Source organism: Triticum urartu, chromosome 6A, assembly GCF_056163025.1.
Source record: "Triticum urartu cultivar PI428250 chromosome 6A, HENAU_Tu73, whole genome shotgun sequence".
Classification (NCBI taxonomy): Eukaryota; Viridiplantae; Streptophyta; class Magnoliopsida; order Poales; family Poaceae; genus Triticum; species Triticum urartu.
Window position 1 is genome coordinate 30,777,816 of NC_141878.1, and position 24,402 is coordinate 30,802,217.

Sequence of the window (24,402 nt, forward strand, 5' to 3'; positions counted from 1 at the left end):
TCGAGTTGGTGGAGGCAGAGCGGAAGCGATTCGCTAACGAGGCGGGGGACGGGGCGGTCATCATCCTCCCCGACGACGAGGGGGAGATCGACGTCGAAGAATGGCGCCGCATCTCCCCCGATTGCGGCAACGACAGCACAGGGCCGGACCCCAAGATCGATGGTATGACGCGGGCCAAATGGATGGCACTCTATAAAAGTGATTAGAGTTTATGTTTAGGTTGAGTTTAAGCCGAAGTTTAATTTAAGTAGAATCAATGTTGAACTTTATGCAAATTTTGGTTGAGTATATGTACATTATGCCAAATTTTGGTTGTTTAAATCAAATCTCTGTTGAACTTTATGCAAATTTGGTTTTTACTCTGTTATATATAAGGGTTCGGTCAAAGTACTCCACTAAGTGTTTACTCCGCCAGATCTTCCGCTATTTTTAGGAGATCCCCCCCCCCCCCCCCCCCCCCCCCAAAAAAAAACAAGAGCAGACGGTAGGTTCGCTGTCTTGGAGTAAATTGCACCTATGTTCCTTGTACTTGTTCGCATGTAACACAACGGTCCTACAACTCGTGAAATGCTCCAATACGATCCTTGAAGATGGAAATACGTCACACGTACGGTCCTGACTACGTCTCCTGATATGTACAGTACCACATGAGTGTACAGTATAGATACAGGACCCACATGTCAACATGCGAAAGAGGAATAAGATGGAAAAATAAATTCACGCTGGGATTAGAACCTGACACCTCCTGCCAAGTTAACAACACAAGCTAGCCAAATGACCAAGCAGAGCTACCCGCGATATCTTTTTTTAGACAAGCATAACGAATAGCTAGAACGCTACTATTGTGCTGATGCGTTTTCTTACGATTTCCTTTTTATATTCTCCTAGGTTTGTGTCCATTTTTCCCATATAAAAAAATAAAATAATTATAAATATACAATTAGTTCTATATTTCAAATCTTTATTATATCTTAAATATTGTGTTTCATGATTTTTTTTCTAAAATTTGTACGGATTTAAAAAAAGAAGTGAAAGAAAAATATATTTATCTTCATTCATGACCACAAGCGTGAACAAGTATTATGTATCCTCACTGTATTTTTAAATTACATAATTATTTGAAAAATATAACACGTATTTCGAATAATTTTCAGCATGATTTTGGAAACTGGTTATCTTTTTGCCCTATTATTTTCCCAACAACCGTTGCTGTTTTGTCCAACTTTGTGTTTATCCGTATCTTAAATTAGGTGGACAAGCACGCAATTATTGTGTCTTCGTTGTATTTTCTTAATGCAAAATTATTAAAAAAATTGACAACATGTTGACAAATAGTCAACGTGTTTTAAAAATTATTGTGTAATAACAATAAGTTATAGAAATGTATTTAAAATGTTTAAATCGTATGTGCTTCCTCATATGTAAGATTAATTTTACACTATTGTTTTAGTGCACGTGGAATAATTCATGACGAACATTTTCAAAAACATGTCGACAATTTTAACACACCTCCAACATTTTCCAAAAACATGTTGAGCATTTTTTTTTCTCATATGCACATACACTTCTCTTAATTTTCACGGCGAATGCAATTTTTCCTTACATTTATTTTTTTTTCAAATAGGAAACATAAAAATGAACTTGAGCTTGAATTATTATTATTTTTAAAAAGAAACTGGTAGAAAATGGACGCCATGATGATTCCTTGAAGAGTCTACTAAAAAAAAGTATAATTCCTTGAAGAGGTACACATAATCCTATATATAGGTTTTCAGTTCTAAGTTTAACAAACCAGAGCTAGGCCTCCCATGCTAACATATGGAGCCCGCACATGTGGTGTACGCTAATGTGGCATTGGTCTGATAACCACGCCTATAGAAAGTGTAGCCAGGCCCGTACATGTGACGTATTTTCGTCTTCAAGGACCATCTTGTTACACGCCAACTAGTATGGGGACCATAGATGTAATTTACTCGCTGTCTTGTGTCAGTTGTGCCCATCAAAAACATCCACATGAAGCTTTGAAGTTTTTCCTGCCATGTCATCTAACTGGTTTTCTACGCCCACATGATCATCATCGGCGCTTGCAAAACCTGTTGCAAATGGAGACACCAAAGGTCGACCTGCTCCAGCGTGTGGCCTTTCAAGGCCAGCCCCCATTTCTCAGCATCCTTAAGACTAGGAACCAAATCTACTTATAGTCAAGTAAACATTAAAGACCTACCTGTCCCATATTAATTATCACTCAAATGGTACTTCCTCCGTCTAGGTGTGTAAGTCATCTTATGAAAATCAAAGAATCCCAAAACACTTAGACACGGTACATTAATTCCTTCCTCGTTTTTTATTTTGTGACATATCAACCAATAAAAGATGTGGGCCATGCATGCTTTTAATGATTTGAGACTATCAAACATGATATGTAGTGGTTAGTTCATTGCATGCAATGCTATTAATTAACAAAAAGACATTAAGTTTTCTCGTTTTCCTCTCCACCTTGGTCGCGGTGCACAACGTAAGACGACTTACACACCTAGACGGAGGAAGTATATAACATTGAAATGCATCCATTTCAGCGATAATTAATATTCTCTCCATTCCCTTATACAAGGCCACAAACTCATATTACAGGTACCAAGACAAAATTTAATGATTGCTTTTCAAGTGAACTTTTCTTCTTGTTAACCAGGATTATTAATACGCCATAAGCATGCAACGAATGAATGGAAAGGAAATAGCTAAGTGTCATTATGAATACATGCATGTAATTATTAAAAAGTTTCTAGTACGAGAAAACATCATTAATTTTTACGTCGGTTACTGCTAGTGGCCTTATATTTATGCAAAATGTATTTTTGATGGTGGCCTTGTATAAGGGAATGGAGGGAGTATCTAGGATTTCGCCGTCACTCAGGGCTCGCGCACGGCGCCGAGGCGGAAGGTCAACATGCGCTGGCATCAGCTAGTTGGGACACCTAGTTTTTTCTTGGTTTTACTTCTCATGGGAATTGAGGAGTGCGGCATGGCTGGTATTTTCCCCCTCTTCTTTCAGGGCGAAACAGAAGGACGTGTCTGCAACGACGAACAGGACCAGCTACATCTTCCTTTCATGCGCCACGGTCCAGAATCTCCGCCACACGAAGACGTCCTGGAGACTTTAAATTCACACATCACTTGTCTGTGGCCCCACAGTATTGCCCTGTTCTGAACCATATACAATGAATTGCTCCGATTTTCACAATCCACACTAGTAAATGCCACTTTTCACCCATCCCAAAACCAGAGCAGACGCACATGATTTCGGGTCCAGCTATGCTCGGGCACCAAATTGCCATGTCCAATTCTATTGATGTGTATTGAATTAGTCTTGTAACATTTCCATGTAAAATGTAAATACAGGTAATGAGGAGTGATGCTTGTTGAAACTATTGATGTTAACCTCCAGCAGATGATGAAGCAAAGAGATGTCAGCTTTTTCTATAATCTACTGGATGTGAAAAGATTAGCTATGTGGAACCTGTAATCTCTTGATCTTGTCTATGAATCTGTTGGATTGTCTAATAATCACCATTTTTTTATGTCTTTACCTTGATGCTCTTTGAGACCTGTAATCTTTTGATCTCGTCATTTTACTAGATGTGAAAAGATTAGATATGTGGAAAGATTGGATTTTGTTATTTTACTGGACTGTGTAGACAGAGTTGTAAGTGTACTGATTTTTTTTCGCAAAAAAAACTGCACTGATTTTTAGGTCACACTATATCCAACAAGTCAGTGAGGCCTCAAATTTCTGATGAAATGGGCTGGCCCATGGCCTGATATATTGACCTTGGGCCACGGGGGCAGGTCCAAGGCCTAGGCCTTTTTTTTTTCTTTGCCTGAGCGGCGCTGCGTGTCGTCTTTCTCCATTTCCTTCCCACATAAGTACAGGGGTGGTCGCCACATTTACTAGCGGCGCAATCGCCATATATGTGCAAAACTATAGCACGCAGCAGGGGTGTTTTAACCAGTGTCTCTCTCTCACGGCATTCTTTTTTTACTCTCGGTGTTTTAAAATGAACAGGGGTCTTTGAAAATGCCAAGGAGGAAGAAGAGCCGGTTGGATCCAGTTGCAGGCGGCAGGCAGATAGCCAGTAAGGTTTGTGTTTTTCACTAATTTACTGCCCTTTGTTAGTCGTCACATTGCCAGCATCATGTTGTTCACGTAGCTTTTTTTTTGCATAGCTAATTTCTTCATATCAATTGCGGCACACATACCCCTTTTTACCACATATTTTCATATCAATTGTGCTTTTTTCCAGTAGTACTTGCCAAAATCATACTACATAGTTACCAGTTTTTGCTCAGGCTCAGATTGATGGAACTGAGCAGACATCGCCACTCGCCATATGTAAGCTCTACGAGCACATCAACGAAGGTCAACGAGTTGCTGTCAGAGCCATGGGGACTGGGCAGCTCCTGGACATCAAGTGTGCATACTTACACAACACCATCCTGACATGGTTCACAAGGTTGTACCACTCAGGAAGGAGAGGGTTTGTCGTGCCAGGACGCGGGTTCATTCCACTGACCGAGGAGTCTGTACATCAGATTTTGGGCATCCCTCATGGAGTCATTGAGGTCAAGTATGAAGCCGACTATGACATGGAACAGGAGTTCGCAGCTACTTTGTTTCCGGGCAATGGCAGCAGGCCAAACATCACGACAGTTGCTACTGCAATCATTAACCATAACGAGGCTGATGATAGATTCAAGAAGTTATGGTTTATTTACATTGTCTCAACCGTGTTGGCCCCTACGACCGATGCACGGATCAGCAACAAGTGCTACCCCATGCTGGTAGCACACTCATCTATGAGAGATTTCATATAACAGCAGCACCTCTTTTGTTTGTTTTTCTCTTGCTTGCTTTGACACTTTATTTATTTATTTTCCCTTTTTGTTTTGAAAAGGCGGATATCAACCGGGCAGACAGGCTGAACTTGTGCAAATTTGTCGTGGACCAGCTCCACGAGCACCTCTCAAAGGGGAAATACACAAATGGGTGCTTACTTTACTGCATGGTGAGTGACACCCCATCCAAAATTTTCTTGGTTTTTCAAAGTAAACATACAAGTATACTTACTAGGCAACTATTTTTTAAGCATGTTTCTGGGTTTTTTAATCTGGCAGCTACAAGTATTTGCTTTTCTTAGGCAACCACATAAGTATAATATCAGGCAAATATGTGCTCCTCCATCTTGCCCAACTATGTGCTCCTCCATCTTGCCCAATCTGGGTTTACTAGCCATTTTGGGGTTCCACGCATTTTTGCATGTCCCACTCTGATTTATCTCTCTTTTTTTCTGTCACTTTATCTTGCACCCGCAGCTAAGGTACCTCGATGCTTTGGATTGTGATGGCATGGAGCTTGAGTTAACTGACACACCATATAGAGTAAACGCATGGTCCAAGACCCAGGTTGATGTTGTCGCTGAGTTGGACATGTTAGAGCATGATTCACCCTGTTTTGGCAAACTTCAGGTTCTTTTCACCTCATCCTCCCTTTTTTTTATTTCCACACAACATTAATGACAATAGGTTCATTTTACAATAGTACTCCCTCCGTTCCGAATTACTTGTCGCAGGTATGGATGTATCTAGATGTATTTTAGTTCTAGATACATCCATTTCTGCGACGAATAATTTGGGACGGAGGGAGTTCTTCCAGAGAATCAACCTCATGAAGGATCAACCCTTTTTTTGATCTTTTTTTTCAAACATGTACATGCAGCTAAAGGAAGAATTCAGAGAGGAGGCTGCTAGTGGATCGGGCACAAGCACATTGAGTCTGTTCGGAGGCCCTGGTGGCTTCGAAACCTGGATGAAGCAAAACACCCATCCAAGTTGCTCTGAAAATGTAAAAACAAGAATCCTTTTTTTCTTTTTCTTTGACAAGGATGTGCCATCTACCCTGTATCACCTTTTCCCACACTCAAACCTCACCCCAAAATGCTCTGATAATGCCTTTTACTGTTTTTTTTTCTGCAGAACAAGCTTAAAGTACAGGGGATCATCCACAAGTTTGCATCAGGGTTGGAGACTCTCCTTGGTGATCTCGTACAGGGGATGACAGCCCCAACAGCAAGTAATTCAACCAAAAGTAGGAGGGGCAGGCGCAACGAAATAGAAGGAAATGATGATATGTTGTTTGAAGATTCGTCATCATCAGAATCTGACGGCGACACGGATGGGGACGATGATACGTCGTTTGCGTCATCTTCAGAATCCGTAGTGCTAGCAGAATGAAATATTTTCTGCTTTACTTTGTACTGGTTGCTATATTTATTTTGATATTTTTCTCGAATCTATCAAGTGTGGATGCGATTTGCATGCTGTCCCCTCTTTGCTAGTGATTCATAACCAACAATACTAGAGCATTTTCAGACTTCGTTTATCAACATAGGATTATAATAATTGTCATTTGACATCGCTGTTCATTTGGGACATTATAATTCCTAATGTTCGGTCGGAGTTATTTTCTCAGCATGTCTTTGTCACTCATATGTAATCGGGCCATTAGCCTATAGAGTTTCTAGATGCTGTGAGGTAGTTATGGGTCATCGTTTCTATGATCCTAGATTCCACATTCACGCTACCTCGTATGAGATTTTAAGACTTCCAATGCATGATTGCTTAAATGAGGTGCTAAGTGCATTAAAAGATTTAGCAACTAAGACTTCCAATGCATGGATGCTTAAATGAGGTGCTAAGTGCATTACAAGAATTAGCAACTAAACTCCCCAACTAAGCTCCCTCCATTTAATTAGGCATAGACTCAGATTTGTGTTTTCACCTAGGTACACATGCTTAGTATCGTTTCTTCCTGAAACTGCAAAGTGAGAATTGATTAGATTACTGAAAAAGGCTTGTGGTCCCATTTATATATAAAGCAACAACCAATCATCATGCAACTCAACACACTCCACTCGACACCCCAACGCACACACTCAAAGCATGATACATGGGCGATAAGAACAGGTACACAAAAGAGTCGTGTATGACAAACCGGGAGCTCTAAGACGGCGTCTTCAAGAAGAAAACAACACTTAAATGCCGCCACTGCATGATCCAATGATCGGGGATTCCGCCGGAGGGAGAAGAAGAGTCGTGATGACACCTTCAAGAAGGGGATGACACCATAGGCGTCGCAGCCGTCAACCTGGCATAGCCGGAATGGGTTTTCACCCCGGCACCACGCCATCGTTTACAAACGGGGTACACCAAGCCATAGTTTGCCACACCAGACACACGGTGCGCCATTACTAGCAAATTTTTTATTTTATTTTTCTAAAACTAGTAATGGCGCACCAAGGCACGGTGCGCCATTACTAGTTTCAACTAGTAATGGTGCACCACACTCTCTGTGCACCACTACTAACAATTTTTTTTACTTTTTTTTAAAACTAATAATGGTGCACCAGGGTACAGTGCGTCATTACTAGTTCAAACTAGTAATGACGCACCACAACCACGGTGCGCCACTACGAATAATTATTTTATTTTTATTAGGTGGTGCGTCATTTGTAACCTGGGAGCAGCTAGATATTTTGGACATCCACCTACCACACTCACTTTCCCCACTTCATTCTCTCCACCTCCTCCTCCAAGCTTGTCTCGGCTGCCTCCTCCTCCTCACCTCATTTGCAACATAGATTCACCCAAATTAAGTGGTTAAATTACCTTTTTTCATAGGTAAGTAAGGGGAAAACTTTCTTTATGTTGTAGATCTACTTTTTTTTCCCTCCAACAACGTGCACATGCACTTTTTATGGCCTAGATCTACGTATGTTTGTGGTGTTGCATATGTTTGTGTTTGCAGGTATCGGTATTTGAAATGCGATAGTTGCCAATATTTTGTCGGAATGTTGATTCATTTTCGTTTCGGCGAGAGTTTGGCACTATGCATTCTTTTTTGTCCTATTTTTAGGCAAAGTCATGCCAATTTTTTTTGGTTCTAAAATATCGTTTTGCTCTACCCCGCAGGTGACCATGGTCCGCACGATGACCGAAGGCATCGTGAATAGGTTTTTGAGCTCCGCGAAGGCCGAGATGCTTCAAAATAACGATACGGAGATAAGATGTCCGTTTCGAAGATGCAAGCTGAGGAGCCTGATGGACCCAGATTCCGTACATGTGCGGGACCACCTGCTCTTGCGTGGTTTCATGGATGGCTATCGGTGGCAAGGTGATGAAGATGATTATGAAGTCGTCCATGGGGGCCGGGCAAGAAATGAGGAAGGGCAACAAAACAACCGCGGCGAGGGCGAGCAAGAAGATGAAGAATCTCCAGGATATGATCACGAAGTAGATGCAGTACACATTCGTCATGTAGAAGATGCCGGACATGATGATGAGGAAGATGTCGGAATAGATGAAGGGCATGATCATGAAGATGAAGATGCCGGAGCAGACGATGATGGACCATCGATGGGCTGGGTGCAGGTCCCTCATATTCAAGAGCTGCTTCTCAAGCAGGCGGATAACGCAAAGAGCTGCCGCCTGGGAGAAAGCCAAGCTGGATCAATTGGAGATAGACGCGGTTACTCCATTGTATGAAGGATGCAGGCCCGAGGATACCCGCCTGAAAGTTACGCTCATGGCTCTGGAGATGAAGGTAAAACACAAAATGACCGACGCATGCTTCGATGAGAACATGTCATTCTGGCACGAACGTCTTCCCAAGGGGAACACGTGCCCGACCAGTTTTGAGGAGGCGAAGAAAATCGTGTGTCCTCTGGATTTACCACACGTGAAATAACTTAAGGAAATATGCCCTAGAGACAATAATAAAGTTATTATTTATTTCCTTATATCATGATAAATGTTTATTATTCATGCTAGAATTGTATTAACCGGAAACATAATACATGTGTGAATACATAGACAAACAGAGTGTCACTAGTATGCCTCTACTTGACTAGCTCGTTAATCGAAGATGGTTATGTTTCCTAACCATACACATGTGTTGTCATTTGATTAACGAGGTCACATCATTAGGAGAATGATGTGATTGACATGACCCATTCCATTAGCTTAGCACCCGATCGTTTAGTATGTTGCTATTGCTTTCTTCATGACTTACACATGTTCCTGTGACTATGAGATTATGCAACTCCCGTTTGCCAGAGGAACACTTTGTGTGCTACCAAACGTCACAACGTAACTGGGTGATTATAAAGGTGCTCTACAGGTGTCTCCAAAGGTACATGTTGGGTTGGCATATTTCGAGATTAGGATTTGTCACTCCAATTATCGGAGAGGTATCTTTGGGCCCTCTCGGTAATGCACATCACTTAAGCCTTGCAAGCAATCCAACTAATGAGTTAGTTGCGAGATGATGTATTACGGAACGAGTAAAGAGACTTGCCGATAACGAGATTGAACTAGGTATTGAGATACCGACGATCGAATCTCGGGCAAGTAACATACCGATGACAAAAGGAACAACGTATGTTGTTGTGCGGTCTGACCGATAAAGATCTTCGTAGAATATGTAGGAGCCAATATGAGCATCTAGGTTCCGCTATTGGTTATTGACCGGAGACGTGTCTCGGTCATGTCTACATTGTTCTCGAACCCGTAGGGTCCGCACGCTTAACGTTACGATGACAGTTTCATTATGAGTTTATATTTTTTGATGTACCAAAGGTTGTTAGGAGTCCCGGATATGATCACGAACATGACGAGGAGTCTCGAAATGGTCGAGACATAAAGATCAATATATTGGACGGCTATATTCGGACACCGGAAGTGTTTCGGGTGATTTCAGAGAAAACCGGAGTGCCGGAAGGGTTACCGGAACCCCTCGGGGAAGTATTGGGCCTTAGTGGGCCTGAGGGGAGAGAGAGGGCAGCAGCCCAGGAGATGGCACGCCCCCTCCCATGAGGAGTCCGAATTGGACTAGGGGAGGGGGGGGCGGCCCCTCTTTCCCTCTCCCTCTCCCTCTCTTTCCTTCCCCCTTCTCTCTTCCTAGTTGGACTAGGAAAGGGGAGTCCTACTCCTACTAGGAGGAGGACTCCCCCCTGCTTGGCGCGCCCCAAGGGCCGGTCGGCCTCCCCCCTTGCTCCTTTATATACGGGGGCAGGGGGGCACCTCTAGAGACACAAGTTGATCTTCGTGATCATTCTCTTAGTCGTGTGCGGTGCCCCCCTCCACCATAATCCTCGATAATATTGTAGCGGTGCTTAGGCGAAGCCCTGCGACGGTAGAACATCAAGATCGTCACCATGCCGTCGTGCTGACGGAACTCTTCCCCGACACTTTGCTGGATCGGAGTTCGGGGATCGTCATCGAGCTGAACGTGTGCTAGAACTCGGAGGTGCCGTAGTTTCGGTGCTTGATCGGTCGGGCCGTGAAGACATACGACTACATCAACCGCGTTATGCCAACGCTTCCGCTTCCGGTCTACGAGGGTACGTAGACAACACTCTCCCCTCTCGTTGCTATGCATCACCATGATCTTGCGTGTGCGTAGGAATTTTTTTGAAATTACTATGTTCCCCAACAGTGGTATCAGAGCCTAGGTTTTATGTGTTGATGTTATATGCACGAGTAAAACACAAGTGAGTTGTGGGCGATATAAGTCATACTGCTTACCATCATGTCATACTTTGGTTCGGCAGTATTGTTGGATGAAGCGGTCCGGACCGACATTACGCGTACGCTTACGCGAGACTAGTTCTACCGACATGCTTTGCACACAGGTGGCTGGCGGGTGTCAGTTTCTCCAACTTTAGTTGAACTGAGTGTGGCTACGCCCGGTCCTTGCGAAGGTTAAAACAACACCAACTTGACAAACTATCGTTGTGGTTTTGATGCGTAGGTAAGATTGGTTCTTGCTTAAGCCCGTAGCAGCCACGTAAAACTTGCAACAACAAAGTAGAGGACGTATAACTTGTTTTTGCAGGGCATGTTGTGATGTGATATGGTCAAGACGTGATGAGATGTAAGTTGTTGTATGAGATGATCATGTTTTGTTGGAGTTATCGGCAACTAGCAAAAGCCTTATGGTTATCTCTCTATTGCATAAGATGCAAGCGCCAAATAATTGCTTTACTTTATCGCTATGCGATAGGAATAGTTGCAAGAGAAATTGTTGGCGAGACGACCATGTGATGACACATTGATATAGATCAAGATGATGGAGATCATGGTGTCATGCCAGTGACGATGGAAATCATGATGATGTTTCAGAGATGGAGATCAAAGGCACAAGATGATGATGGCCATATCATGTCACATATTTTGATTGCATGTGATGTTTATCTTTTATGCGTCTTATCTTGCTTTGATTGACGATAGCATTATAAGATGATCTCTCACTAAATTTCAAGATAAAAGTGTTCTCCCTGAGTATGCACCGTTGCCAAAGTTCGTCGTGCCCAGACACCACGTGATGGTCGGGTGTGATAAGCTCTACGTCCATCTACAACGGGTGCAAGCCAGTTTTGCACACGCAGAATACTCATGTTAAACTTGACGAGCCTAGCATATGCAGATATGGCCTTAGAACACTGAGACCGAAAGGTCGAGCATGAATCATATAGTAGATATGATCAACATAGTGATGTTCACCATTGAAAACTACTTCATTTCACGTGATGATCGGTTATGGTTTAGTTGATTTGGATCACATGATCACTTAGAAGATTAGAGGGATGTATTTCTAAGTGGGAGTTCTTAAGTAATATGATTAATTGAACTTTAATTTATCATGAACTTAGTCCTGGTAGTATTAGCATATCTATGTTGTAGATCAATAGCCCGCGATGTTGCTCCCCGTTTAATTTTTATATGTTCCTAGAGAAAACTAAGTTGAAAAATGTTAGTAGCAATGATGCGGATTGGATCTGTGATCTGAGGATTATCCTCATTGCTGCACAGAAGAATTATGTCCTTGATGCACCGCTAGGTGACAAACCTATTGCAGGAGCAGATGCAGACGTTATGAATGTTTGGCTAGCTCAATATGATGAATACTTGATAGATTAGTGCACCATGCTTAACAGCTTAGAATCGGGACTTCAAAGACGTTTTGAACGTCATGGATCATATGAGATGTTCCAGGAGTTGAAGTTAATATTTCAAGCAAATACCCGAGTTGAGAGATATGAAGTCTCCAACAAGTTCTATAGCTAAAAGATGGAGGAGAATAGCTCAAGCAGTGAGCATGTGCTCAGATTTTCTGGGTACTACAATCGCTTGAATCAAGTGGGAGTTAATCTTCCAGATAAAATAGTGATTGACAGAATTCTCTAGTCACCATCACCAAGTTAGTAGAACTTTGTGATGAACTATAGTAAGCAAGGGATGACGAAAACGATTCCCGAGCTTTTCATGATGATGAAATCGATGAAGGTAGAAATCAAGAAAGAGCATCAAGTGTTGATGATTAACAAGACCACTAGTTTCAAGAAAAGGGCAAAGGGAAAGAAAGGGAACTTCAAGAAGAACGGCAAGCAAGTTGCTGCTCAAGTGAAGAAGCCCAAGTCTGGTCCTAAGCCTGAGATTAAGTGCTTCTACTGCAAAGGGACTGGTCACTGGAAGCGGAACTGCCCCAAGTATTTGGCGGATAAGAAGGATGGCAAAGTGAACAAAGGTATATTTGATATACAGATTATTGATGTGTATTTTACTAGTGTTCGTAGCAACCCCTCGGTATTTGATACTGGATCAGTTGCTAAGAGTAGTAACTCGAAACGGGAGTTGCAGAATGAACAGAGACTAGTTAAGGTGAAGTGACGATGTGTGATGGAAGTGGTTCCAAGATTGATATGATCATCATCGCACACTCCCTATACTTTCGGGATTAGTGTTAGACCTAAATAAATGTTATTTGGTGTTTGCGTTGAGCATGAATATGATTTGATCATGTTTATGGCAATACGGTTATTCATTTAAGTAAGAGAATAAATTGTTGTTCTGTTTACATGAATAAAACCTTATATGGTTACACACCGAATGAAAATTGTTAGTTGGATCTCGTTCGTAGTGATACACATATTCATAATATTGAAACCAAAAGATGCAAAGTTAATAATGATAGTGCAACTTATTTGTGGCACTGCCGTTTAGGTCATATTGGTGTAAAGCGCATGAAGAAACTCCATGCTGATGGACTTTTGGAATCACTTGATTATGAATCACTTGATGCTTGCGAACCATGCCTCATGGGCAAGATGACTAAGACTCCGTTCTCCGGAACAATGGAGCGAGCAACTGACTTATTGGAAATAATACATACTGATGTATGCGGTCCGATGAGTGTTAAGGCTCACGGCAAGTATCATTATTTTCTGACCTTCACAGATGATTTGAGCCGACACGGGTATATCTACTTAATGAAACACAAGTCTGAAACATTTGAAAAGTTCAAAGAATTTCAGAGTGAAGTGGAGAATCATCGTAACAAGAAAATAAAAGTTTCTACGATATGACCGTAGAGGTAAAATATTTGAGTTAAGAGTTTGGCCTTCAGTTAAAACAATGTGAAATAGTTTCACTACTCATGCCATCTGGAACACCACTGTGTAATGGTGTGTCCGAACGTCATAACCGTACTTTATTAGATATGGTGCGATCTATGATGTCTCTTACCATTCTACCACTATCGTTTTGGGGTTATGCATTAGAGACAACTGCATTCACGTTAAATAGGGCACCATCTAAATCCGTTGAGACGACACCGTATGAATTATGGTTTGGCAAGAAACCTAAGTTGTCGTTTCTTAAAGTTTGAGGTTGCAATGCTTATGTGAAAAAGTTTCAACCTGATAAGCTCAAACCCAAATCGGAGAAGTGCGTCTTCATAGGATACCCAAAAGAAAATGTTGGGTACACCTTCTATCACAGATCCGAAGGCAAGATATTCGTTGCTGAGAATGGATCATTTCTAGAGAAGGAGTTTCTCTCGAAAGAAGTGAGTGGGAGGAAAGTAGAACTTGATGAGGTAACTGTACCTGCTCCCTTATTGGAAAGTATTTCATCACAGAAATATGTTCCTGTGACTACTACACCAATTAGTGAGGAAGCTAATGATGATGATCATGTGACTTCAGATCAAGTTGCTACCGAACCTCGTAGGTAAACCAGAGTGAGATCCGAACCAGAGTGGTATGGTAATCCTGTTCTGGAGGTCATGTTACTTGACCATGATGAACCTACGAACTATAAGGAAGCGATGATGAGCCCAGATTCCGCAAAATGGCTTGAGGCCATGAAATCTGAGATGAGATCCATGCATGAGAACAAATTATGGACTTTGATTGACTTGCCCATTGATCAGCGAGCCATTGAGATTAAATGGATCTTCAATAGGAAGACGGACGCTGATAGTAGTGTTACTTTCTACAAAGCTAGAATTGTCGCAAAAAGGTTTTAGACAAGTTCAAGGTGTTGACAACGATGAGAGTTTCTTACTCGTATCTATGCTTAAGTCTGTCCGAATCATGTTAGCAATTGCCGCATTTTATGAAATCTGGCAAATGGATAAACAAAACTGCATTCCTTAATGGATTTATTAAAAAAGAGTTGTATATGATGCAACCAGAAGGTTTTGTCAATCCTAAAGGTACTAACAAAATATGCAAGCTCCAGCGATCCATCTATGGACTGGTGCAAGCATCTCGGAGTTGGAATATACGCTTTGATAAGTTGATCAAACCATATAGTTTTATACAGACTTGCAGTGAAGCCTGTATTTACAAGAAAGTGAGTGGGAGCACTACATCATTTCTAATAAGTATATGTGAATGACATATTGTTGATCAGAGATAATGTAGAATTATTCTGCAAAGCATAAAGGAATGTTTGAAAGGATTTTTTCAAAGAAAGACCTCGGTGAAGCTGCTTACATATTGAGCATCAAGATCTATAGAGATAGATCAAGACGCTTGATAAGTTTTTCAACGAGTACATACCTTGACAAGATTTTGAAGTAGTTTAAAATGGAACAGTCAAAGAAGGAGTTCTTTCCTGTGTTACAAGGTGTGAAGTTGAGTAAGACTCAAAACCCGACCATGGCAGAAGATAGAGAGAGAATGAATGTCATTCCCTATGCCTCAGCCATAGGTTCTATAAAGTATGCCATGCTGTGTACCAGACCTATTGTATACCCTGCCCCGAGTTTGGCAAGGGAGTACAATAGTGATCTAGGAGTAGATCACTGGACATTGGTCAAAATTATCCTTAGTGGAATAAGGATATGTTTCTCAATTATGGAGGTGACAAAAGGTTCGTCGTAAAGGGTTACGTCGATACAAGTTTTGACACTGATCCAGATGACTCTAAGTCTCAATCTGGATACATATTGAAAGTGGGAGCAATTAGCTAGAGTAGCTCCATGCAGAGCATTGTTGACATAGAAATTTGCAAAATACATACGGATCTGAATGTGGCAGACCCGTTGACTAAACTTCTCTCACAAGCAAAACATGATCACACCTTAGTACTCTTTGGGTGTTAATCACATAGTGATGTGAACTAGATTATTGACTCTAGTAAACCCTTTGGGTGTTGGTCACATGTCGATGTGAACTATGGGTGTTAATCACATGGTGATGTGAACTATTGGTATTAAGTCACATGGCGATGTGAACTAGATTATTGACTCTAGTGCAAGTGGGAGACTGAAGGAAATATGCCCTAGAGACAATAATAAAGTTATTATTTATTTACTTATATCATGATAAATGTTTATTATTCATGCTAGAATTGTATTAACCGGAAACATAATACATGTGTGAATACATAGACAAACAGAGTGTCACTAGTATGCCTCTACTTGACTAGCTCGTTAATCGAAGATGGTTATGTTTCCTAACCATAGACATGCGTTGTCATTTGATTAACGAGATCACATCATTAGGAGAATGATGTGATTGACATGACCCATTCCATTAGCTTAGCACCCGATCGTTTAGTATGTTGCTATTGCTTTCTTCATGACTTATACATGTTCCTGTGACTATGAGATTATGCAACTCCCGTTTGCCGGACGAACACTTTGTGTGCTACCAAACGTCACAATGTAACTGGGTGATTATGTGCGGGACCACCTGCTCTTGCGTGGTTTCATGGATGGCTATCGGTGGCAAGGTGATGAAGATGATTATGAAGTCGTCCATGGGGGCCGGGCAAGAAATGAGGAAGGGCAACAAAACAACCGCGGCGAGGGCGAGCAAGAAGACGAAGAATCTCCAGGATATGATCACGAAGTAGATGCAGTACACATTCGTCATGTAGAAGATGCCGGACATGATGATGAGGAAGATGTCGGAATAGATGAAGGGCATGATCATGAAGATGAAGATGCCGGAGCAGACGATGATGGACCATCGATGGGCTGGGTGCAGGTCCCTCATATTCAAGAGCTGCTTCTCAAGCAGGCGGATAACGCAAAGAGCTGCCGCCTGGGAGAAAGCCAAGCTGGATCAATTGGAGATAGACGCGGTTACTCCATTGTATGAAGGATGCAGGCCCGAGGATACCCGCCTGAAAGTTACGCTCATGGCTCTGGAGATGAAGGTAAAACACAAAATGACCGACGCATGCTTCGATGAGAACATGTCATTCTGGCACGAACGTCTTCCCAAGGGGAACACGTGCCCGACCAGTTTTGAGGAGGCGAAGAAAATCGTGTGTCCTCTGGATTTACCACACGTGAAATAACTTAAGGAAATATGCCCTAGAGACAATAATAAAGTTATTATTTATTTCCTTATATCATGATAAATGTTTATTATTCATGCTAGAATTGTATTAACCGGAAACATAATACATGTGTGAATACATAGACAAACAGAGTGTCACTAGTATGCCTCTACTTGACTAGCTCGTTAATCGAAGATGGTTATGTTTCCTAACCATACACATGTGTTGTCATTTGATTAACGAGGTCACATCATTAGGAGAATGATGTGATTGACATGACCCATTCCATTAGCTTAGCACCCGATCGTTTAGTATGTTGCTATTGCTTTCTTCATGACTTACACATGTTCCTGTGACTATGAGATTATGCAACTCCTGTTTGCCAGAGGAACACTTTGTGTGCTACCAAACGTCACAACGTAACTGGGTGATTATAAAGGTGCTCTACAGGTGTCTCCAAAGGTACATGTTGGGTTGGCATATTTCGAGATTAGGATTTGTCACTCCAATTATCGGAGAGGTATCTTTGGGCCCTCTCGGTAATGCACATCACTTAAGCCTTGCAAGCAATCCAACTAATGAGTTAGTTGCGAGATGATGTATTACGGAACGAGTAAAGAGACTTGCCGATAACGAGATTGAACTAGGTATTGAGATACCGACGATCGAATCTCGGGCAAGTAACATACCGATGACAAAAGGAACAACATATGTTGTTGTGCGGTCTGACTGATAAAGATCTTCATAGAATATGTAGGAGCCAATATGAGCATCCATGTTCCGCTATTGGTTATTGAACGGAGACGTGTCTTGGTCATGTCTACATTGTTCTCGAACCCGTAGGGTCCGCACGCTTAACGTTACGATGACAGTTTCATTATGAGTTTATATATTTTGATGTACCGAAGGTTGTTCGGAGTCCCGGATATGATCACGGACATGACGAGGAGTCTCGAAATGGTCGAGACATAAAGATCGATATATTGGATGGCTATATTCGGACACCGGAAGTGTTTTGGGTGATTTCGGAGAAAACCGGAGTGCCGGAAGGGTTACCGGAACCCCCCGGGGAAGTATTTGGGCCTTAGTGGGCCTGAGGGGAGAGAGAGGGCAGCAGCCCAGGAGATGGCGCGCCCCCTCCCATGAGGAGTCCGAATTGGACTAGGGGAGGGGGGGGGCGGCCCCTCTTTCCCTCTCCCTCTCCCTCTCTTTCCTTCCCCCTTCTCTCTTCCTAGTTTGATTAGGAAAGGGGAGTCCTACTCCTACTAGGAGGAGGACTCCCCAATCCTTGGCGCGCCCCAAGGGCCGGCCGGCCTCCCCCCTTGCTCCTTTATATACGGGGGCAGGGGGGCACCTCTAGAGACACAAGTTGATCTTCGTGATCGTTGTCTTAGCCGTGTGCGGTGCCCCCCTCCACCATAATCCTCGATAATATTGTAGTAGTTTTTAGGCGAAGCCCTACGACGGTAGAACATCAAGATCGTCACCATGCCGTCGTGCTGACGGAACTTTCCCCCGACTCTTTGCTGGATCGGAGTCCGGGGATCGTCATCAAGCTGAACGTGTGCTAGAACTCGGAGGTGCCGTAGTTTCGGTGCTTGATCGGTCGGGCCGTGAAGACGTACGACTACATCAACCGCGTTGTGCCAACACTTCCGCTTACGGTCTATGAGGGTACGTAGACAACACTCTCCCCTCTCGTTGCTATGCATCACCATGATCTTGCGTGTGCGTAGGATTTTTTTTGAAATTACTACGTTCCCCAACAATAACATGTGTGCATGAACAATTACATCATTTATCAGGACGAGCATGCAGAGTCTACCATATGTCCGGTGTGCGGCGTCACTCGATACAAGAAGAGGAAGAAAGCTCCTCGAAAAGTTGTGTGGTACTTTCCGATCACTCCTCGTATGTAGCGGTATTTCGCGGACCCTAAGCTAGCAAAGCTCCTACATTGGCACGCGGATAGGGAGGAGAAGAAGCGAGAAGATGACGGAAATGATCCGGAGATAAATAAAAAAGACAAGATGCTGAGTCACCCTAAGGATGCGAGCCAGTGGCAAGCGTTGAACTTCGAACACCCAAAATTTGGGGACGATCCAAGGAACATCGTGCTGGGCGCGAGCACCGATGGAGTCAATCCGTTTGGCAGCCAGAGAAGCACACATAGCACCTGGCATGTGTTTGTGTGGATGTACAACCTTCCCCCTGGTTGTGCATGTAGAGGAAGTACATTCACATGAGTATGCTAATTGAAGGGCCGAAACAACCAGGGAACGACATCAATCTGTATCCGGGGCTGCTGAAAGAGGAGTTAGACACACTGTGGAAAACGCCAGCCAATACGTGGGATGCCGCTGAGAAAGAATATTTCCCTATGAGAGCCGCACTTCTCATGAAGGTGCATGACTATCTCGGTTACGGATATGTCGCGGGGCAGGTGGTCCACGGATTTTCTAGATGCGTCAGGTGCATGGATGACACAACGTATCGCCAGCTAGATAGAGATCCCGGGTCTTCGAAAACCGTGTTCATGGGACATCGAAGGTGGCTTCGCGACGATGACTCATGGAGAAAACGCAAGGATCTGTTCGATGGTGAAACCGAACCCCGAAGACGCCCGCGTACGAGGAGCGGCGAGGAAATAGACGAGTTGTTGAAAAATTGGAAAGATTGCCCACTGCCGGGAAAGAAGCAAAAGGCGCCAGAGCCAGGAAAGAAGTGAAAGGCGCCAGAGCCACTGCTGAAGGTATGGAGAATGAGGTCTGTTTTCTTGGACTTACCGTACTGGAAGATCCTCCGTGTGCCTCACAGCCTTGATGTCATGCATATCACGAAGAACGTGTGCGAGAGTCTGCTTGGTACCCTGCTCAACATGCCATAGAGGACCAAAGATGGGCCGAAAGCAAGGGAAGACTTGAAATCAATGGGCATCAGGGAGGAGCTTGATGATGATGATGAGGCAAAGCAGGACACGAAAAGTCATCGCAAAGGCAAAAAGGCCAAGAAGACCGGAAATGACTACCCTCCCGCGTGCTTCACTCTAAGTCAGGGGGAGATCGAGCAGTTTTTCACCTGCCTCGTAGGAGTAAAACTTCCTTATGGTTACGTGGGGAAGATAAGCAGATACCTAGACTTAGCAAAGCAGAATTTCAGCGGGATGAAGTCTCACGACTGTCACGTGCTGATGACGCAGATACTTCCAGTTGCAATCCGTGGGATCATGGACGCGCACGTCCGTGAAACGCTATTTGGCCTATGCAACTTTTTTGACGTCCACTACAAGAAATATGTCAACTTGTGACCACCACTATTGGTCACTGAATGGTCACAAATTTCCATTTGTGACCTTTTTGTGACCAAAAACATAAGGTCAAAAGATGGCCGTCGTAAACTGACTATAGCGACCTTTCTTCTGGAATGGTCGAAGGCGTTTATGACCAAAATACGTCTACTGTGGCGTTTTGGTCACTAGCAACCTCCCCAGGCCACGTAGGCATCCAGCATGGCAATCTGACGTGGCACAAGATTCAGCCCGGTCCAATTCGATTTTCTACATGGGCCTAGCCCAACAATTCGGCTTTTCAATATATATTTATTTCTGTTAATTTTCACTAGCTACATGGGCCTGGCCCATTTTATTTTCTAGGACGTTGCCTTCTATAATTCATTTCTTTTTTGGGCATCGGCCCTTTTACAATCCAATCTATTTTGGGCCTCCACAACATACATTTAGAAGCTTGACATCTCAGCATGTACAAATGTATCCAAACCATTTTATTTCTTTCAACACAAAAGGATTCATTACACAGCCACGATAATAGATAGTACATACATTCGACAGAGACTGAATTAACATAGAAATGAAGCAACAAAGGGCAGTCTGAGAAAAGGAACTACATGGGACTACAACAACATGGGACTAGAGCTGCCATTTCTATTTCTACCAGCATTTGTAGACGCTTGCAAGAGAGGGAGAGAGATCATCCATCATCAATCAGTGACAGTAGCGACGTTCGAGAGACCCCCTCCCCCTGCTGCTTCGCGTGCCTGCTACTGCTTGTTGTGCCGCATCACTAGTCGCCCTGCACACAAGAATTTTAGCTTTACATAAGGTTTACAAGAACAGGACCCTGATACATGAGATTGACATTCACAAGTTATTTTCATTTTTATTAAGAACTGTGTCACACCATTTACATTACTAGTTATGTATTGACATACTTATCTAAAAGAACATATACAGAAACATATGAATTTTATTTCTGAATACCAATACAGAAGTACTCAAAAAACAAGACTAAAAATCAGTAGAAGGTAACAAGAGCTCATTACACAAGTTTTGCTAGCAATTAGGGGACCATGGTTCCTATACTGACCACATTTGGGCATATCCTACCCTACCAGTGGCTAAATAATGCAACTTTATGACTATCAAGTAGGCCTACAGATCGATGATGGAGCAAACTCAAACATTACAAACACAATAGCTGATGCGTGCCATGGAGCACGATCTGAATGTTGTTCCTCGTTTATTAAACTTAAGGACAAGAAAAGCACTCAGGTTGCATCTTTCGCAGACACGACAACATACATGAGCCAAATTAACAAACAAGAGGTGCAGATCTGGAACCAGTCATCATCAAATGAAGCGTTTCATCACCGTGCACTGATTGAAGGGCACATGCTAACCTATACCAATGTTGATGACCCCCACAAACAGACCACCATGGCTCAACACACCGACCGGCCAGAGTCTTACCTTTGTTTTAGCCATGCACGCTAGCTGTTGAGCAGAGCAGAGCAGCGGGAGGAGGACTGTCGCAGCAAGAAGAGAAGGTTCCTTGACTTGACGACCACCAGATGTACATCATGCCTGCCCAGAGTAATTAGAAGGAGAACGAGTGAGACAATGCAGCGAGGAGAGACAGTGAAGATAGTTCTTGAAGGTCAGAAGATAATACACCAAATGTGCATGAAAGACAATACAGTAAACACCATCTTGTTTATAGCAAGGCAATATAGTAGCATGTCTCTAGCACATCATCTCGTTTAAAGAATGCATTCAGGCAAGAAATGGACAATTGGTCTAATTTTCTCACACTTGGCATTTTCACAGTTAACACCATAATGTAAAACACCAAGCTGCTCCAGGCTGGCCAATTGACTCATACTACTGGATAAGCAAAGTAAACTACTACCAAAATAAGAACCAGACATGGCAAGCAAACCACTGGGTTGCTCTTATTGACGATAATCACAGCAGGAAATAAGCCCAAACGATTGGACAACATTGAATTCTGCACCAGAATCAAGTGGATTCTGCAAAATTACATTGCTACAAAAGCACAATCACATGGCACAGATCACTGCTGAAATGAATCACTACTTTTGATATGTCAGTTTACCAAAAGAAAAACACAAGTTCAGTTGTTACAACCAAAGAACTAACAGGGCTTTGGCAATCATTCAGCAATTCCCATCTAGCCAGCAGCAATACCACTAGTACTTAACCAAAGTCAACAAGTAGTAAGCAACAGAACCAGCTAGTAGATACAAGCAACACACTCTAAACAGGAATTGATTTTGATGTTAGTTTCTAGTTTACCAAAAGAAACTGACATATGTAGCATCAAGGAACACCTGCAGCTGCAGCATCGATTTGATTGTGAGGAAATTTGTGGAGGGGAATGGGTGAGACAGTGTAGTGGGGAGAGAAATCTCAAGTACCTCAACTCAGCAGCGTTAGGAACGGACGACGACAGCATCCTGCGCCGGCGTCCCTTGTACGGCACCAGACACGACTGCGTCGCCGTCGGCAGAGGGCTCTCCCGATGCGCGACCATCAAGAAGGAGGTGAGCAGGCCCGGATCGATGGCGCAGACGGGGGAGTGCGGTCGGAGACGGCGGAACCGGCGATGCAGCTAATCTGGATATGGATCAACGGTGGGATACCTACATCAAGATTCAAGAATCAAGGTTTCATTAGTAAATCATAAGAAAGAAAATCTCAAGTCAAGTTTCTTGAATCAACTAGACTTCACTGTGTAGGTACTACCAAGTACCAACAACTTAAATGGCTAAGTACCACGCTTTAGTTCTACATCTCTACAGTTCTATATTTACCAGCCCAATTTCCCACAGACCGATTCACAGTTATTATAGCTTGCAGGTTAAGCCTAGGGAATCAAAGGAAATACACATCAGAAATGCTAGGTACATGTTTGTACAGCACTACAATGTTCCACACTTATTTTGCACAAAAAACCATAGGAGGTTTGTTGTACTCGATTAGGAAATAGTGACAATGGCGGGGTGAATAATTTCATCTGTGCATATACAAGGATGACATTGTGAGGTACTAGCACACACAAAGCACTAGTTTACCAATCAGGCTATCGCTGCTCGAAATGCATTGCTCGTTGCTAGAATTCACTGCCAAGGTACTAACAAAATAATAAATACCTAAGTGTCAAGCTACAGATCTACATTTCTACATGTTCTCAAGCAGAAAAATGCTTTATGTGTGCACTGCGTGCCTACTCCGGCCTCCTTACATTGCAGATCAGCTCCCCATGGAAACCACCAGCCGCCAAGAGGTTGTCTTTCACCGTCATGGTGCTGATCTTCCCCTGGACAAGGGCCGACCTCCCTGCATATCCTGCACAGTGTGGTCGCACAGTGGATCAGAGATTGACCGAAATTCCGACGATAGAGGACTATCACATCGCTCTGTGGTAGATCACTTGATTTGGGCCTGCCACGTTGAGCACTTCTTTTCCTTTGCGGAGTAAGGACGACCAATGCATCACAGAATAGTTCTACATCACGTACACATCATGCTTGGAAGTAGCCCACATGATGTTCCTCAGCTGCACATGTACAAGTATACGGTCAGTGCGTTCGTACCAGAATTCTTCTTAAAACTCTGCAGAAATACAATGATGCAAATGAGCGCCATTTTATTCAAGCACACCAAATTCTACTGCGATAACAAACAGATCGCCCGATGGAGGACATAACAGTGAGCTTCTGTTAAAATTTCTCGGGTAATTACAACTATGTGATTCTACTGTTAATCTAGATCTCCTTCAGGTTTTGATTCATTTAATCAAACAATAGAACACAACTGCTGGAAACTGTTAAGACATGCATATTATGTGCACGCCAAAAAATAGCAGATCTGTGAAGGGGGGTGTCTATTAGCAAATTTTGGTCTAAATACAACTTAGGCAGGCAAATGCTTAGTGTAACTAATGAACTGATGTTGTTTGCGTTTCTGAACTTTGCTAAATGAACTCTAGATGAATACACCAAAAACTAATGAACTCTATCTCCACAGACTCCATCTCTAGACAAATGATACATTCTCATTCACATTCACTAGAGAATAATCAACATCATTATTGGCAGTTTGTGGCACCTTCAAGATTTATATATATATATATAAACAAAATTTTCAACGTTGGGCAATGAGTCAATTAGGCACCCAAACACAATAGTAGTATAATCGTCGCTAGCCCAGCTACTCAGATCCGATCGATGAGGCCAACTACTAATCATAATGTTTCCCCTGCCTGCTATGGATCCTTGCTGCTAACAACCCATCCAGACTCCCTTGCAAGATGCCAAAAAGAATCGGATCGATCGGAAATAGCTACTGGCCAATTGCCTACTGCTAGTGCTAGCCATCAGTGGGGATAGATC

General features: G+C 42.9%; 1 protein-coding gene across 1 annotated transcript; it reads left to right on the top strand.

Annotated features, from left to right (window-relative positions):
• Window positions 1–4,075: 4,075 nt before the first annotated feature.
• Window positions 4,076–6,295, top strand: LOC125515779 (uncharacterized). The gene is made up of 6 exons (XM_048681280.2): window positions 4,076–4,138; window positions 4,348–4,839; window positions 4,953–5,063; window positions 5,371–5,523; window positions 5,774–5,899; window positions 6,031–6,295. The coding sequence occupies exons 1-6, from the start codon at window positions 4,076–4,078 to the stop codon at window positions 6,286–6,288; spliced, it is 1,203 nt and encodes a 400-aa protein (XP_048537237.2). The 3' UTR covers window positions 6,289–6,295.
• Window positions 6,296–24,402: the final 18,107 nt, after the last annotated feature.

What these genes read in the sequence shown, in the direction of transcription:
- LOC125515779 (XM_048681280.2), top strand. Translation starts at nt 4,076, where the DNA reads ATGCCAAGGAGGAAGAAGAGCCGGTTGGATCCAGTTGCAGGCGGCAGG. An exon ending in CCTGTTTTGGCAAACTTCAG is followed by an intron (nt 5,524 to 5,773) that starts GTTCTTTTCACC and finishes ATGTACATGCAG; the next exon opens with CTAAAGGAAGAATTCAGAGA. An exon ending in ATCCAAGTTGCTCTGAAAAT is followed by an intron (nt 5,900 to 6,030) that starts GTAAAAACAAGA and finishes TTTTTTCTGCAG; the next exon opens with AACAAGCTTAAAGTACAGGG.